Source organism: Myodes glareolus, chromosome 6 (assembly GCF_982192425.1).
Source record: "Myodes glareolus chromosome 6, mMyoGla1.1, whole genome shotgun sequence".
NCBI classification, from domain to species: domain Eukaryota; kingdom Metazoa; phylum Chordata; class Mammalia; order Rodentia; family Cricetidae; genus Myodes; species Myodes glareolus.
The window spans coordinates 10,655,999-10,673,253 of NC_142031.1; the positions used below are offsets into that span (position 1 = coordinate 10,655,999).

Below are 17,255 nucleotides of genomic sequence, written 5' to 3' on the forward strand. Positions count from 1 at the left end.
GGTAAATTGTCACGTAAGCGTACTTTAATTAACACACTATTTTGACTATTTAGATTAGTAGTAATTTATCAGATACAAAAGAAGTCTGTTAACCTCAGAAAATGAACAAAGTAATGATTCTTCCATGTATAGCTCGTTGAATCACTGTGTATATTGAGCATTTTTATAGACAGAGCATCATGTAGAATTCCCTACTGTGACAAAGACAGGGTCCTCCATAGATCCATCACCCACATTCTCTAACACCTTCTGAGCGCAGGTATACCTGGGGGAGAATTACATACAGCAAGAAGAAGGTACGAGCTGCATCTTAACTGAGTGTCTAATGACGACCCTCTGCCTTTGATTTTGGAAGTAATCCACTGTCCATAGCAACACAGGGAGACACTGTCTTAAAAAAAACAAATAAAACAACAGAATGGGATCCCCAAGTTGTGTGAACATTCAGGACAAACTTGCTTCTTGAGCTCCTGCCAACCATAGAATGATTCATTCTCATACACATCTTTGGTTTGAGCATTAAATACACCAAAAATAATTGAAAATGGTGTTGGCCTCTATTTGAAATGTAAATAGAAAAACAGATTTGAAGAGCTTCCCCATGAGTAGTGGATTTAAAATTATAATTACTCTAAAAGCATGTCCTCAGTGTTGTAAGGAAAAACCACTTAAAGCTTATTTTGATCCCAGCACATCTGCATCCACAGATAGCAAAAACTCACCAGGTCCTTAAGAAACTTCACTCTGAGTTTTCTAGATGGAATGTAGGCATTGATTTTTATCTCCAATGAGGAGACACCTCTGCATGATTAAGATTCTTGGCATTCCTTTGGTTTTTGAGACAGTGTTTCTCAGTGTAACTGTCCCAACAGTCCTGGAACTCTGTAGACCAGGCTGGCCCTGAACTCAGAGACCTTCCTGCTTCTGCCAAGGCCTGTGCCACAACTGACCATCTAAATTCCTGACATTACTAATGCTCTGTGAACACAAAACATCTTTTCTGCATCCCCAACACTCAATTATGAAACAAACCAGAGAGTACTCCTCCAGGATCCCACTACACTTTAGGAGTCACCAGAGCAACATTTAGAATTGTATAATTGTCTCTCTGATGTCAAATCATTTAGAAATCACAGTTGTCTCTTATTCTACCAGTCTCCTGTTCCCTCATCCCAATGTTCTCCACGTCATCCACAGTCCCTTCATCTGACCATGAACCATTTGCACACCATTGCCAGTCCAATATATTGAACATTATGAGCCACGTGCTCGAGATCCTCTAGATGAGATACCTGTGCAGAAGGTTCCATGACATGTACTGTTTTAACACTGACCTTATTAGGGTGATGGGGAAAGAAATGGGTATTGAAATACTGGGGAAAAGCGGGCTATGTGCTGATGGAAACACACTAGCAACCCCACAAACTCAGCACATTTATTCTATGCAATCAAGGATGTACACAGTAAACATACCCTCCCTACACTAGGGCTTCCATTCCCATTACCAGAAGCCACTTTATCCTGCTCATAGAAAAAAGTAATGTCTGGCCTCCAGGTCATAGGATCAGGGTTGAAAACAGACACAGTGGGTTCTTGTAGCAAAGAAAACATTTGTTGGTGGCCTTTTGGCCCTGAGTATATCTAGCACCTCAGGACAAAGTTGCTTGAATCTATCTCTAAGGTTTGTCACGAAGCCACGGCATTCCAGGGGGGCAGGATACATCTCATGGGTCAGCTTGCTCAACGTGGCTGTGTGATGTAGAAGGTTCTTCAAGGCCAGCAGAGAGATATAATTGTGATAAAAATTGACCCTGGTGAGCTGGGAGCATTGGCTTAGGGCAGGCCCAATGGCATCGAAATGGCGGTCCCTCATGCCACACTCCTCCAATTCCAGGATTTGCAGGGTACTTGTGGTTCTCTCAAAGAGAACCGCAAGGGGCTTAAGGCATAAATGAGACAGCTCTACACCACTCAATTTCAGATGTCTGAGCTCACAGATGTACAGGCTCTGGCTCAGGTAACCCAAGTCTGACTGTGAGAACCAGCAGCCAGTGATGGACAGGGTCTCCAAGGGGGTCTTCAGTCTCCTAGGGAAAGATCAAGGGATTAGTTATGCCAAATAGTATTGAAGAGGATTGATAGCACTGAAAGCAAGGTAGATGAGGCTTTCCCCAATGATAGGGGAGTTCAGACAATCACATTCTGTTTTGGGGGTGTGCCGCCCTCAGGCTAAAGCCTGCCATACACCTAGCAAGCATGCTCCACTAGCTCTCTTTTTTCCACCTGGCTCCTGCATCCGGACAGATTGTTTGGATTCTGGTGTAAGCTGTTGTAAGTCTTACTTCTGTTTATTAAAGCTGTATATTTTGTATCAAGATAGTCTGGGGATTTTCATTACCAGTTGCCCTGCGGCTACACCCCAAATTTAGTCTGTCCATGACAGATTAAGCTTCAGACCAGCAGTGTCCCTAAGGGTCCCCTGACATGTTATCTTTCCCACCACAGCCAGGTCCCATTCCTCTAACTTCAAACCTAGTATCATATATTTAGCATGTAGTCAATCATTTTGGACTTAACAACCTTTCACACATGAGCAATTGCAGGTGTGCTGGGGCCTGTTCACAGCTGTCTGAGCAGAGAGCTCATTTGTTGGGTTATTCTACATCTCTCCCACTGCTATATTCACAGTGGTCAGGCCATCAAGAACATACTAACCTGTAAAGAAAAGGATTTGTTTCCTATTCTTTGGAGAACCCTCTCCATCCTTCCTTACCTGGGCCACTCTTCAAGGCAGCCTTCTAAGAAGTAGCAATAACTTATGGAGAGATTCTGGAGACAGGGGAGTTTGGTGAACTGAGAAAGCAACAGGTTTATCAATTTCTGCTCTGCAGAAGCAGCCAACCTGAAGGGCTTCTGAATTCTTTCCAACACAAGTGTGTGGAGATTTCTCATCTGCCCCAGGTAAGGAAAAAGGTGTGCCATGAATTCAAGCTGCCACGAATTCAGTTGCAGCTCCTGGATACAGTCTGCATCTACCATTTTGAAGATCCGTTCGGCAGTGAAGACAGGTGAATTCAAACTCTTCAGCTTTTGGCAGCATAGATGAATGGAATCGCTTCGCTGCTGGGCCCACTGCAACAAGTATGTATGCCATTCACTGAAACTGGCCTTCTCGACCTCAAGATCAGTTACTACCACAAATCGCTTCTTCACCCCAGATTGAGGGCAGATCTTCACTGACCGCATTACAGCTCTAAAGCTCTGGAAGTCTTGGCACACATTCGTCAAATCTAGCACTCTGAGTTTCCGTGTCCTCTTTGTAAAACTGGAAAAAAAAAATCCCAGAAGATAAGACAAGATACATGGTATAGTCTACTTCTGATCCACATCTCATTTTTGCTTTTCCTTCCAAATCTTTGCTTTTTCCCTTTGCCTAGGATCAAGCCCAGGGTCTCAGACTCAGGGAAAATGGGTCTTTGCCAGTGAGGCATCTATAGCCCAGTTTCACTTCCCTCCATTCCATTCCCATCAACCCCTGTCTCATTCCACCTGTGTCTATGGGCCTGACAGGGAGAGGCCTATTCCTCAGTGGCAATGTCTACTCTTGGGTCCTCCACATTTGCCATTGTATAACTAGATGGAGTACTCCCTGTAGCCAGTTGTTCCTTCTCTGCACCTGCAGAGCCTTCCTCATCCAATCTGAGTCCTGCTTTGCTTACCTGGGATGAACATTCTCTGTAATCAATGCATCTAGTCCATCAAGCAGAACTTTCAAAGTCTCCAGGTCCCTTATCAGGGCTCCGGCAGGAAGGCATGGGAAAGGCCAGACAGGCATCAAGGCTTTCATGATGTTTGTACGTTTGTCAGTTACAGCATCCTCAAACATTGTTGGAAGCAGCCCCACAGGAATGTCCTCCAGATTAGAAATGAGCAAGGCCTCCTCCATCCACAGCTTCTGTGCTGCCAGCTGTAGGAGTGTGGGTGGGGCCTGGTCACCCATCCCGACTGGTTTTCAGGGATAGTGATCCTGAGGAAGCATGGAAGCAAAGACACCATTTAGAAAACTTAGGAAGTCTTTCTTTTTTCCATGAGAGGAACTCTCTGGGCAAGATCACTGCTATGGTGATTACTGAAAACATTCAAGGGTCTGCCTTGAAGATTTTCAGTCAGGATTCAAAAGGAGAAACCACAATAGCATAGGAAGTAAAGTCTGATGCCTGTAGAAAAAAAATCTTCTCTCACAAGGTCTTTTCATTCATGTGATCTTTATCTTTTTTCTTCCTAAACATTTACAATTTCTTTCCTCTAATTCTGTCTCATTTCTAATTCCAGTTCTCTATTACAATACTCAGTTCCAATTCATTCTTGTTCTAATTACTCTACATTCTTTCTTCTTCTACATCTTATCATCTCAATCTATGTCTTCTGCCGTTAGAAATTCCCAAGCATGCATATATATATATATATATATATGTATATATATATATATATATATGAATATATATAGTGAATGGACATATATATCCATTCACTAGCAACTTGTTAGTAATAAAAAATACTACAAGGAAAATTCTCAGGGACACAGGCATTCTTTGAAGATATGTAGCAAAACTTATCACCTCATTTGTAGTTAAGCATAGCTGTTAACTGTGATGAGGTTCTGGCTGTCTTTTAAAGGGAGAAAACTAAACCATTGAGAGATCTAAGGAAAAAGGCAAAGGTTATGTGCGTTATTTTACAATTCTTAAGTGTGATTAATAATATCTGGACATGTTTAGTCATTTGGGTGCTACTGGCCTCTTTAAAGACAACAAGAGAACAAGGACAGACACTTGCAATACTCTCTAACTCATCATAAATCCTCTGAAGGAAGCCAGGTGATGGTAGCACACACCTTTAATCCCAGAACTCAAGAGCTACAGGCAGGCAGATCTCTGTGAGTTTAAGGCCAACCTGGTCTACAAGAGCTAGTTAATGACAGGCTCCTATAGTCAGAGAAACCCTGTCTTGAAAAACCAAAAAGAAAGGAAGGAAGGAAGGAAGGAAGGAAGGAAGGAAGGAAGGAAGGGAGGGAGGGAGGAAGAAAGGAGGAAAGGAAGAAAGCAAGGAAAAAAATAAATCCTTTGAAGGTCTGAGATCCTACAAAGCCATAGACCTGCAATTTCATAAGTAAAACCTGTGAACTTCCTTTGAGATCTTTCCAGAAGGATGCATGTCTGACCAACTTGTTCTGTAAGGCTAATGATAGAAAACAGACTTCCAAGTTTTTCACCATAATGTAGAGGATATAGTATGCAGATGTAAGTCACAAAACAATCTCACGCCAGTTTGGAATTATGATTAATAAAAGGGTTATTTATTTAAGGGGAAAACTTACAGATCACTGTCTTAGATAACAGTTCTCTGCGTGGCCAGGAACAGAGTCTAGTAACTGGAAGCAAGAGAGATATAGTGCAGGGCTACCTGCTTTTTAAAATAAAAGAGACCATGCCCAAGTGGGCTGGTATCTTAAAGGCTATTGGCTGAAGGAGTGGAAGGAGCTCCTGCAGCATCTTCCCCTTTTGTTTAAGTAAAAGAGTTCCATACCTATACAAAACAATATACACTAGGAACAGATATCAAGTATAAGATTAGAATTACAATCAGCATAAACAATATTAAGCAAGGAACATATGCTAAATGTTTTAATAAACATTCTATTCTAAGGAGTCTAAGTCTTGTATTGGAAATGGCTTGGCTAGATCATAAGAAGGCAGTAACTATGACTATCTAATCTTCAATCCCATCAAAGACTTGAGAAGGAAGATAATATTACTTGAGCAGGTAGGAAGTACATTCAAGTAGCTTCCAAAGTGAGCAATATATGACAGAGACAATTAGCTACCTGAGCAATCATCCAACAAACTTTAGCTATGGCCTAGCGTAATTGACAGACCATTTTCAGAGGCAGGAAATTTTTTCAAAACTGTCTTATCCTGAGAAGGAAGATGTGACCTGCCCCACCGAAAAAGGTACCGAGCCATGTGGCTAACATAGATAAGAATAATGGGTTAATATAATTCATAAGAGTTAATAAGAAGCCTGAGCTAATGGGCCAATAAGTTTATAACTAATGTAGACTTTCTGTGTGATTTTTTTTGTGACTTAATGACTGTGGGAACCAGGCAGAACAAGGACTGGGCAGGACAGAAAACCTCAGTCAACAATAGCAGATAGAAGTCATACTTTTGATCATCTAGAAATGTATGTGTAGCCATAATTTTGAGATATAATCATGAGATTACATGTACAAATTACATGAAAATGCATCCTAATGGGGAGATATCAGAGCTGTTATTACAAAGTGATATTACATATGAAAGCAATTCAGAGTTTTAGAGTCAGTGGTGCTGCCAGCTTTGCCAGGCAGGATTCCACCATCTGAGAGTCATTTCTCAGGTGGGTTGACATCCAAATCATCAACTGCCATAAGCTGTAATTTCATCATGGCCACAATAGCTCATGATGAATGTTCCTGACAGGTGATGGTGGAGGCCTCAGTCTTTACATTTTGATCACTGTCTGTTGGTTTTAAAGCCATTCTTCTGTCTGAGGTGTGAAACCTGTCAAAGGCATGTTCTTTCCCAAATACCCTATCCAATTCCAACCATAGTACAGGTGAATCCGTTCACACTGAGAAGCAGTCTACAGGAAGCAAGGAAACAGCCCAGGTGGTTGGTTCTCCATGACCTCAAATAAAGCAAAGGAAACTCCCAATTTCTCATCTTCCAAGTCTCCACTCACCTAGCTGACCCTTCCTGAAACAATTGAGAGCATCTGTGAAAAGGACATCATTAGTTATTGACTTTGATTGCCAGTTTCAGAGAAGGAGGCAGGAGGGCTGCAGCTTGTACTCTGTGTAATGGTCTGTCCTGTCTCTTTAAGAGACAGCCACTCCGACTCCCTCCCCATCCACTGAGTTCCTTTCCCTTTTCCATCTCTGTCTCTCCATCTTCTCTGTTCTTCTCCTTCTCCCCCTTCTTCCTTTCCATAAATAAATATCTAAATAAATATCTAAGGTCACTCTTCATGGCATTCCAATCCATGTCTCTGTCTCTCACATGCAGTGTGGCTCCCTGCCTGGGACCATTTGCCTTTGGAGACCTGCAGCATGGTCTTGTGGCATGCCCATCTGTCTGTCTCTCCTTGTGGGCTGCTGCAGTCACTCGGGGAACTGCACCATACCTGCCTGGGACTGACTGCTCTTGGGGACACCTTCCACCACATGGCCCACTGCCACCGCTCAGGGACTTGCAGCATTTGTGCTGCTGTAGCCACTCAGGGATTCACAGCATTTTCCTTTTACCATTATACTCTGTGCTCCAGAGATGAACAGGGTAGGAAAGAAACGCTCAATAGAAGCAATAAAGTTTCAGTATCCTTGGTGTGGTCTGCAAGTGTAAAGCATTGGGAAAAACAGGGCTATGGAATGGAGATGATAATTCACATGCTACAGTCAAGAAACTCACTAGTTCAATGAAATGGTTGGTTACTTCTAGAGTTTTAGAACATCCTACCTGACATCTCCAGAAACTAATGGAAGACAACAACAACAACAAAAAGCATAAAATCTCAAAGAGTAAAATCATAGTTTAAAATTCCTATTTGAACACTGAGACCTGGGGAGCAGGATGCTTCCTGCAATAATGAGGACACCCTAGTCTCCATAATGGGACCATGAATCAACCAGCAGAGAAAAAGAACTTGTTATCATTGTTTTATTACAGGATGTCAGCCTTGACAGTCCTGGAACTCACTCTGTAGACCAGGTTGACTGTGAATTCACAGAGATTGCTTCTGCCTTCCAAGTGCTGGGATTAAAAATGTACAGAACCATGCCTGGTTTAAATTGATTTAAGATCAGCACAAACTGGGTGTGGTAACTCCAGCACTCAAAGAGAATTCCTGTGCGATCAACACTGCCTAGTCTACAGAGACAGTTCCAGGACAGCCAGGACTACAGAGAAATCTGTCTTGTGTTGAAAAAACAAAGGAGGAGGAGGAAGAAAAAGAGGCAGAGATCAGCACAGTCAAAGTCAAAGCATTTGAATGATTCACACCTACAATTTCCAGCCCCCAAATCTTCCCTGAGTTCAAAGTCACTATGAACAGAATATACAAAGAGACTCAAATAATGACTTTGATATAAACAAAACTCCTTGGCCATTTTTATCCAGCAGGGTTAAGTAGGAAATCCTAATCTCAAAAAATCAGCAAACTAAGCTACTGATAGGCAGTGGCTCTGCTCTAAACCACGTTTTAGCAATTGTATTTTTTTTCCTGGTTATATTTTTTAATGTACTTTGATGTTTATGTTGATGAGTTTTTTATGTACTTTTGGTGATGTTTCAGTCTTATGAACTCTCTGACGTCAGAAAAGTACCACTGGTTGTTTGCAGTCTTATTGTGTAATCAGTCTACCACAGGCTTCCATGTATAGTAAAGTAATTAATACCGTGCAAGTATAAAACACTTCTGTTATAAAAGCAGTGTTTTGAAAATAAGAAATTATTAAAAATGGTTACAAAGTACTAGTTAATTCCCTTTTCCCACCTTCCTTTGGCTTTAGTTAGCTAAAGGGTACCAACTTGTCATTGAAAGATTCTTAGAAAATGTGTTTAATTCTTTTAATACACTCAGTACTAAAATATCTGTATGTCTTATTAAGTGCAGTAAGTTCTATTGGGTACAGAGACAAGTGTGATCAAAGGATGGAGAGGACCTTTACCCCTGTATCTCTTAAGCTGTATGATTTCTCTTTCGCTCGCTTTTGTTTTATACAAGTTTTGAATTTCTTTAACTTTTATTGTGTATACTGAATACTACATATGTATTATTCTGATTGTTTGCTCTAGTTTACAACCAATAAAAGTCCTGTTAATCACAAAAAAATCAGCAAACTAAAAGAGAAATAAATGATACCTGGAGGTGAACCCAACTCTAGACTCTTCTGGGTAAGATAGGGTCTCTTGATGGAGCTAAGGGACTTCCCTGATCTAAACACTGATAACAGATCTCCAGTTCCAAAGGGGTAGGCAGTGACTCCAAAGAACTCCAGCCTCCAAGCCTCAGGCCTTCTCTGCCAGCTCTGTCCCTCATACACCTTCCACAGAACCCTCCCCTTTGTAGCCACACCTTCCCAGCCAAAATCTGCAGTCTGAACAACTGAGGCTCTGCCCACTTCTTTTGGGATTTAGATGGTGTCTAGATGGATTGGATCAGATTGACCAATGAAAAGAACTAAAACTACTGCCATAGTTACCTGCTCATCTAATTTGTTTTTTTTGTTATGTTTTGAGAAGGATGTCATTATGTAGCTCTGGTTGTCCTGGAGCTCACTATGTGCTGAAGAGTCCAAGAATAAGAAAATAAAAACGTAGATCCAAAAATAAGATTATTAAAATAAAGAAATAGAAAGTTATAAGTCTAGAAGAATGAGAACAAACCATCAGTAGCTTCCTCAGCAGCTTGAGGATTAACTATTAACAGCGGATTATTTGGCTTTACAACCCATAACTATTTACAAGGCCAAATAATCTCTCTGCAAACTGAGAGCTAGGCTATGGATATGAACTGAGTCAACTTTTAGGTTATATGTTAGGTTATAGGTTAGGATATATGACCTCTGGGTTATACATTATCCCTGCTATGTGAAACTGGCAGCATCAAAGGGGAGAGCACGGGGCTTCAGTAAACACTGCCCATAAGTATCAAGAAAGACAAGAGGTTACTGGTTTAACTGAAAAACTGTTAATGGGAATTGTACAGAAACACAATCTGTATCTGAATTTTTCCTTGAGAATGTAAAAATTCCTTTGTTCAGACCTAATGATTGGTGCCCCTACGATAAGAAGATGGGTTCAGCCTCTGCCACAGCCATAAAATTCATCTGTGGCTGTGGTCTCAGCTAGTTGATAAGCTTTTTGTGACCCACGGAGATTTTTTATTTTATTTTTTTCTGGATTTCAGTTTCTGGAATAAAGTTTGTTTCTGGTTAATTAGACTTTGGTGGTCTGTCCTCATCTTTGCGTGACTGCTCTAGACCCAACATGTATGTACCAGGCAGACTTGAACTCTTTGAGACCCTCCAGTCTCTGGCTTTGGAGTACTGTGATTAAAGGTGTTTATCACCATGTCTGAACAACTGTAAGGCTTTAAAAGCATAAAACTAGCTGGGAATTGGTGGTTCATGCCATTAATCCCCCCAAACTCTTATGTTCAAGGCCAGACTGGTCTACAGAATGAGTTCCAGAATGGTGAGAACTACACTGAGAAAGTGTGTCTCAAAAACCCTAAACGTGTGTGTGCGTGTGTGTGTGTGCACGCACACGCGTGTGTGTTGTGTAATCAAAAGTGGAATCTGAAACATATCAAAGATATTGTGTGCAGACAGGGAGGGGCTTGTGGTGGAAGGGCAGGAAGGGAAAGGGTTGTGGGGGATGGGTGAGCACAGAGCTACAGTCTTAGCTTCTCAATCAGTGGAAGGTGATTCCGATGGGATCAGCTCAGCACAGAGCCTGGAGGATGTAAAATAAATAATGGGGCCTAACAGTGGTGGGGCAGTCCTTTAATCCCAGCATTCTAGAGGTAGAGACAGGTGGAGCTCTGTGAGTTTGAGACCAGCCTGTTCTAAAAGAGCTAGTTCCAGGACAGACTCCAAAGCTGTAGAGAAACCCTGTATCAAAAAAACAAAAATAAAAGTAATAAGTAAATCAATAAACAAAATTAATAGTGGGAACCAGGAAAAGGTGTTGGGGACCCATGGAGTACCAGAAGTAACCATGGAGTACCCATGGAGGCCAGAAGAAGGCATTGGATACTCTGGACTAGTGATAGAGAAGGTTGATGACTGGGAACTGAATCTGGATCCTCTGGAAAAAGTTCTCATAGCCACTGAGCCATATCTTCAACTCCTAAATCCAGATTTTTAAAAAGTAAATATAAATTAGGTTTTGTTTATTACTCTTGTCTGTGTTTACATTTAAAAATCTCATGGCACTCCATAAGCATCAGGAGACAACTTGAGGTGAGGTCACAACAAAGATACACACATTGACTTCACCTGCGGAGTCATGTCAAAGATGATTCCAATGTTTTGTGTCTTTTAATGGTCAAATTCAGGTGTGGGGTGTCTAAGTGTGGTCCCAGGTAACTGGGAAGATGAGGGCAAGACTATGGTGGCAGCAGAGCCCACTAGGTACTGACCAGTCTGGCCAGCATCATGAGAACACACCTCAAGATAGGAAGCAAAGGCTGGCATGAGGCTAGGCTGGTACCATGGGTGTACAACATGTACCTGGCCTGAAAACTGATCCTAAACTCTCCTAAAAAGTCGATCACCTCTGTCTCACGAATCCCTCACATATTTTTCTAGGCTGCTTCCTTCTGATTGGAGGTAATGTTAATCTTATTGGGACTCAAGGAAAATTTAGGATTATGGTCAAGTCCTGACTGGAGTGTTCTATGAGGCTGGATCTTCTCAACAGCAGTCATCTGGGCCATCTGCCCCTATGAGATATTTCAGGGGGTCTCTCTTGAACAATTCATATTTTTTTAACCTCTCACTTCATGTGGAAACAAAAACAAAACTTTTCCAAAGTAACACATCCTTTGAATTAAAAACTTTGAAGTCAAGGCTATATATATATATATATATATGTATATATATATATATATATATAGGTTTGATTGATCCAGCAGGCTTCTACTCAAACATCTTTTAGCAGCTGATCCCCTATTCTTAGCAGTGAAACAATTCAAAGACAAAACAGTAACAAACATTATCTAGATTCTCCATGTATTTTCCATCTCTACGGGGTTTTTACTTTCTTTTATTTTTATTTTAAATTTTTGGATTGTTAAGATAGATTTTCTGTGTTTCTGTGGCTATCGTGGATTTCACTCTAGACTTGCCTGGCCTTGCACTTAGATCTGCCTGCCTCTGCCTCCCAAGTGCTGGGATTAAAGGTGTGTACCATTATGCCCAACTACTCTCTTTTGATTTAAAGGACTTTATCCTTTTTCTTACATTTTAGAAAACATTGTAAACCATTTAAAGCCTTTCCCCCGTCTCAATCTGTCTTCACTGTATTTCTATCTTATTCTGACCGCATGAGCCTACAATCTGCTAAACAGCATGGCTAGGATTAAAGTTGCCACTTTGGCAGCTGGTTCTGCCCCATTCCGTGGCTTCCTAATAATACTTTAGCTTATTGTGAATGCACTAGTGATAGCCATGTTTTTGTTATAACTCTGTGGAGTTTCAAAGTCCATTCTACCACAAACAATCATGATACCTATGGCTCATTAATGCCATTTAAGTGTTAGGTGACAGAGACTCTTAAAAGAGCTGGGAAGAAGCCAGGCTTGGTGGCATATGCCTTTAATCCCAGTACCTGTTATCTGCTTTTTGTAAATTTTAATTTCTATTTCTATTTTAAACTTCTCTCAATAGGCTTCCACTTGGGAGCAGACACATCTAAGCATCAGTTTCTGACAACAACCTGCTCTGAATGGTGGCGAGTCCTGGACTTGCTGATGCAGACCAGTGCAGCTGATATAAACACTCCCTGTCTCTTCTTCAGAGTCTGGTGAGTGCCCCATTGTTTAAATCTCCCCCCACCTTTGGCTCGCCTTTCAACCTACTTGGGTCTGGTTAACAACACTGCAATGTCAGCCCATAATAGGTTAAAAGGCTAAGACAAGGGAGAACTCCCTGGCATGGGAGACAAGACCTCTAGTGCCTGTTGATATACTAAAAAAAAAATTGCTCCAGAGTTGTCAATTAATGGATTTATTAATTTAAATAGTTCCACACCTCCTTAAAACCAGGGACAAGCAGGACCCCAAATTGGGTCCTGTCATCGGTGCTTGTGAAAGGAGAAATGTAGGTGCCAGCCATGATACGCTAAAAATGAACAGATCACCCAAAGGATGTTCTTTACTTCCAATCATTATCACCTGGAAGAGTAGGGCTGAGTCATCCATAAATTTAATAGAGTTCTGAGTCTCAGTATTTAACCCTGAAGCAGTACCTGGTTGCAGAAAGAACCACAAGCTGAGATTACCTGAGCACCACCCAAAAACAGACCATCCAAAGGAAATGCCTGACATTCCAATTGCTGTAGCTAGGACCACCTGCCAGCACACACTCACCAGAACAACCCTAGATAAACATCAGTCAATTAGAGGTCCTGAACCTCAGAAACCCCTCACCCACAACTTTACTACTATAAAACCCTGTTCTAACTGAGCTGGGGGCTTTCTGTTTATTCCAAATCATCGGTCATGTGGAGAGACCGATTTGAAAACTTGTATAAAATAAAGGCTCTTTTGCTTTTACGTATGGGACTTGGTCTTGTTGGCTTTTGGGGGACTTTGTGGATTTGGGCATAACAGTGGCATGGCTTTAATCCCAGCACACAGGAGGCAGAGTCAGGTAAATTTCTGTGAGTTCAAAGCAAGCCTGGTCTACAGAGTGAGTTTTAGGACAGCCAAAGACACAGAAAAACCCTGTCAAAAAAAAAAAAAAAAAAAAAGAAAAAAAAAAAAAAAAAGGAGCTGGAGCTGGAGTTTTTTGCTGCTAGGAAGTGTCTCTAAAAAGCAGCAAACCCAGCCTACCTGAAAAAAATACAGTTACCAAACATACCAAACAGCTGCACTTGACTCTGTTCTTCACTACAGAACAAGGTGGTCAAAGCTTCTAGCTTCTGCTGCTTCCTGGGGCTAGAAGATGCCCCCCCTCACTCAATTATATCTTCCAGTTTACCAGCTTTTTGTTAATGGTGGTTTTCTCATGTGGATGCAGGACAGCGGCAGCAAGGATAGGCACAGCTGGAGAAGAAACTAAGACAGGGAAGATGGGAGCTGGGAGCTCTCTGAACCCAGGTGGTGGCTAGGTTTGGGTTTCAATTCCTAGAGCTGGAATTCCAGTCCCAACTTTGGCAAGGGTTGGTGGCTAAAAAGCCACAGGCAAATGGCTTTTTTGTAAATTCATGTACCAAAAAATTGGGTGCCAAATGATACATGATTAGTAAAACCTCAGAGAAATTGGGGTTCAACCTGAAGATCCAAATAGAAAAGCAGTTAGCCACTGGTTCTTACCTGGACCTCAATCTGAAAACAGTGATCCTGCCTCCAGGAATCTCAGAATGTGATTGGGAGAGCTGTCTCATTCCATTTTATAATCCTCTCTAGGGCTGGGATTAAAAACCGGTACCACTGGTGTTAAAGGCATGCACCTCCTGCCTTTTATGGCAACTAGTGATGCTACTGTAATTAAAGGGCTGTGTTACCATGACTTGGCTGTAAGACTGACCAATGTGGCTATTTAACTTTCACGATCCCCAGGCAAACTTTATTAAATAAAATTGAAATTCCACTACAGAGAAGACTAGAGATGAAAATGATTGTTCACATGATGGAGGAAGGAAACTCAGGAGAACAATGCCACAGCTGTTTACACATTTAGAGCACCAGAACAGCTTTCTGAGTTCTTCTGAAGCTAGTAAGACTGCAGGGGGGCAGAGTTTTTAATTAAATGTCAACTGGACACTGAATAAATGAAAGCAGGCTGCTTTCCTCAAGTCTGAAGACAGTATAGGCTCCAGGGAAGGAGCCCCTGCAGCAATCAGCAGATGCAACTAACTTTGTTTCATTTTCTATTTAGATACAAGGTAGTAACCCTGCCATTGTGGAACTCACTGTGAATCCTGGCTTTCACGGAGATCCCTCTGGAGGCCAGGTTAACCTCCAGGTCCACCTGGCTCTGGCGGCTACATGCAACACCTCCTGGAAGGGAACTCACTGCTGAGTCAACTCAAACTAAGAGATCAGCCTTCCTCTACCTTCCTCGTGATGGGATTTAAGGCATGCCTGGCTTAAATTGACAAAAAGGAACACAAGCAAGGCATGAGTGCCTCCCCTTTATCTTTCAGACTGAACAACCTTGAATTCAAGGTCACCCTGACAATCTTAGTAGTCTCTTTTTAAATTTTTTTATTTTATTTTATCTTTTAGTAGTCTCTGAATCAACAGAGAAATCAAAAATCACCCAATTAATTATCATATACAAATAAGAACACACTGACATATTCAGGTTATCCAGTCCAAAGATCTCTGAGGTAAGAGAATCTATGTGAGAACCGACTTTAAAAACAGAACAAAATCCCAAAAAAATCCCCAAAAGTAAAAGCATCAAAATTCCCTGCAAACTACAAGAACACACACAGTATTTGAAGCACAGACAAGGCTAGATGAGGCTGCATGAGATTATAGAGTTGATGAATTTACCGGAGCTGGACACTGGTGAGAGGCCTCCATTTCAAGGCAGGGAAACATTGTAGCTCCAGGACCTGAGACTCTGTGGGCTTCTCTGGCGGCTTTGACTCTTTAAACCCTTTCCACTGAACCCGCCCCTTTGTAGCCACGCCCTCCCAGACTAAGCCTGTAGTCTGATTCTACAACTGAGTCTAATCTTTTTACTCCATTAAGGATTTAGTTGCTGTACAATCAGATCTAAAACCAGGAAAAACTTAGATAATAACTGTGATTAATTTATTCATTGAAGCCAGTCAGAAGTGGTACAGGTCTTTAATCCCAACCCTTAGGTTGCAGAAGCAGGCAAATCTCTAAATTCAAGGCCAGCCTGGCTCACAGAGTGAGTTCTGGCATAGTCAGGGCTACAAAGAAATCCTTCCTTCCTTCCTTCCTTCCTTCCTTCCTTCCTTCCTTCCTTCCTTCCTTCCTTCCTTCCCTCTTTTCTTCTTTTCTGGAACAGTGTTTCTATGCAGCTTTGGAGCCTGTCCAGGAACTAGCTCTTGTAGACCATGCTGGCTTCAAACTCACAAAGATTTGCTTGCCTCTGCCTCCCAAATGTTGAGATTAAAGGTATGTGGGACCACCGCCCAGCTGAGAATTTGTTCATTGAACAACATTAACAAATAAATAAATAAATTTTATTTATTTGATCTAGTACGGAAATACTGAATTGTTAACTTTGCATCTATAGATGTAGCATTTGAATTTTTTGAGATGGGATTTCACCATGAACCAAAGGTTAGTTGGCACTCATCATTTTGCCCAATGTGCCTTTCAACTCTCAACAATAGTCCTGCCTCATCCTCCCTTGTGTGAAGGTGTGAGAGTGGCCAAACCTGTCTGAGGTTTCTTTTTGCTTGAACTGGTTCTGAGTTCTGAGGCAAGGCCAACCTTGAACTGAGAGACACACCTGCCTCTACCTCCCCAGTGCAGAAACGAAATTCTTGTGCCACCTTGCCTGGCTGTAGGTCTTTATTTCTTTCTTTTATTCCCAATATTTTAATATTTTATCGAACATCTATTCTTCTCTTTTTAGGTTATTTTTTGAAAATATTTTTGTTTCATTTTACATTTTCATCACAGGTCTCATTTCCACCACTGTTCTCATCCCCTCTCCCTTCCCCTCCTGCCCCTTTACCGTCCACTTCCTATGGGTGAGGGCTTCCATGAGAATTCAATAAAGTTCAGCACAGCAAGTTGAGGCAGGACCAAGACCCTCCCAGCTGCATCAAGGTTAAGAGTGGCGTCCCAACATACGGAAAGGGCTCCAACAAGCTAGCTCAGGCACCAGGGCTCAATCCTGGTCTCACTGTCAGGGGCCCCTCAGATAGTTCAAGCTTCACTACTGTATCCCACAAAGGGAAGGCCTAGTTCAGTCCCATGGAGGCTCCACACCTGTTGGCCTAGAGTTCACGAGTTTCCACAAGTTTGGTTCAGCTGTCTCTGTAGATTTCTGTGTTGAGTCTGTTTTGTTTTGTGTTTTGAACAGGGTTTATCTGTCTAGCCTATCCGGGAACTCACTCTATAGGCCAGGATGACCTTGATCTCACAATGATCTTCCTACCTCTGCCTCCTAAGTGCTTGAATTTTTGGAGCTTGGCCTGGTGCTTGGTTATAGATCTCTGCATCTGGTTCCATCAGTTACTGGATGAAGGCTCTATGATGCTAATTAGGGTGTTTACCAACCTCAATACTAGGGAAGACCAGTTCAGACACCCTGTCCACTGTTGCTAGGAGTCTTAGCAGAGTTCATGTTTATAAGCAGCCATCATCAAGCTTCTTAGTGGTAGCATGGACCCAGAAACTCCACAGGGTTGTGGTAATAAATATGGCTTCTGTCTGTACTTCTGCCATGAAGTCAGACTCCCAGGAAACTAAGGAATGGGGTGGAGCCAGCT

General features: G+C 41.9%; 1 protein-coding gene across 1 annotated transcript; it reads right to left on the reverse strand.

Moving 5' to 3' along the window:
• Positions 1-1,418: 1,418 nt before the first annotated feature.
• LOC148121629 (oogenesin-3-like) lies at positions 1,419-15,426 on the reverse strand. The gene is made up of 4 exons (XM_087906685.1): positions 15,331-15,426; positions 3,720-4,027; positions 2,774-3,325; positions 1,419-2,087 (listed from the first exon to the last, which is right to left on the reverse strand). The coding sequence occupies exons 2-4, from the start codon at positions 3,998-4,000 to the stop codon at positions 1,565-1,567; spliced, it is 1,356 nt and encodes a 451-aa protein (XP_087762811.1). The 5' UTR covers positions 4,001-4,027; positions 15,331-15,426; the 3' UTR covers positions 1,419-1,564.
• Between the last annotated feature and the right edge of the window lie 1,829 nt (positions 15,427-17,255).

Excerpts from the sequence above, each read along its gene's own strand:
- LOC148121629 (XM_087906685.1), bottom strand. The coding sequence starts at position 4,000 with ATGGGTGACCAGGCCCCACCCACACTCCTACAGCTGGCAGCACAGAAG. Across the intron at positions 3,326-3,719 it reads ACAGAGAATGTTCATCCCAG|TTTTACAAAGAGGACACGGA; the intron begins GTAAGCAAAGCA and ends TTTTTTTTCCAG. Across the intron at positions 2,088-2,773 it reads TGCCTTGAAGAGTGGCCCAG|GAGACTGAAGACCCCCTTGG; the intron begins GTAAGGAAGGAT and ends ATCTTTCCCTAG.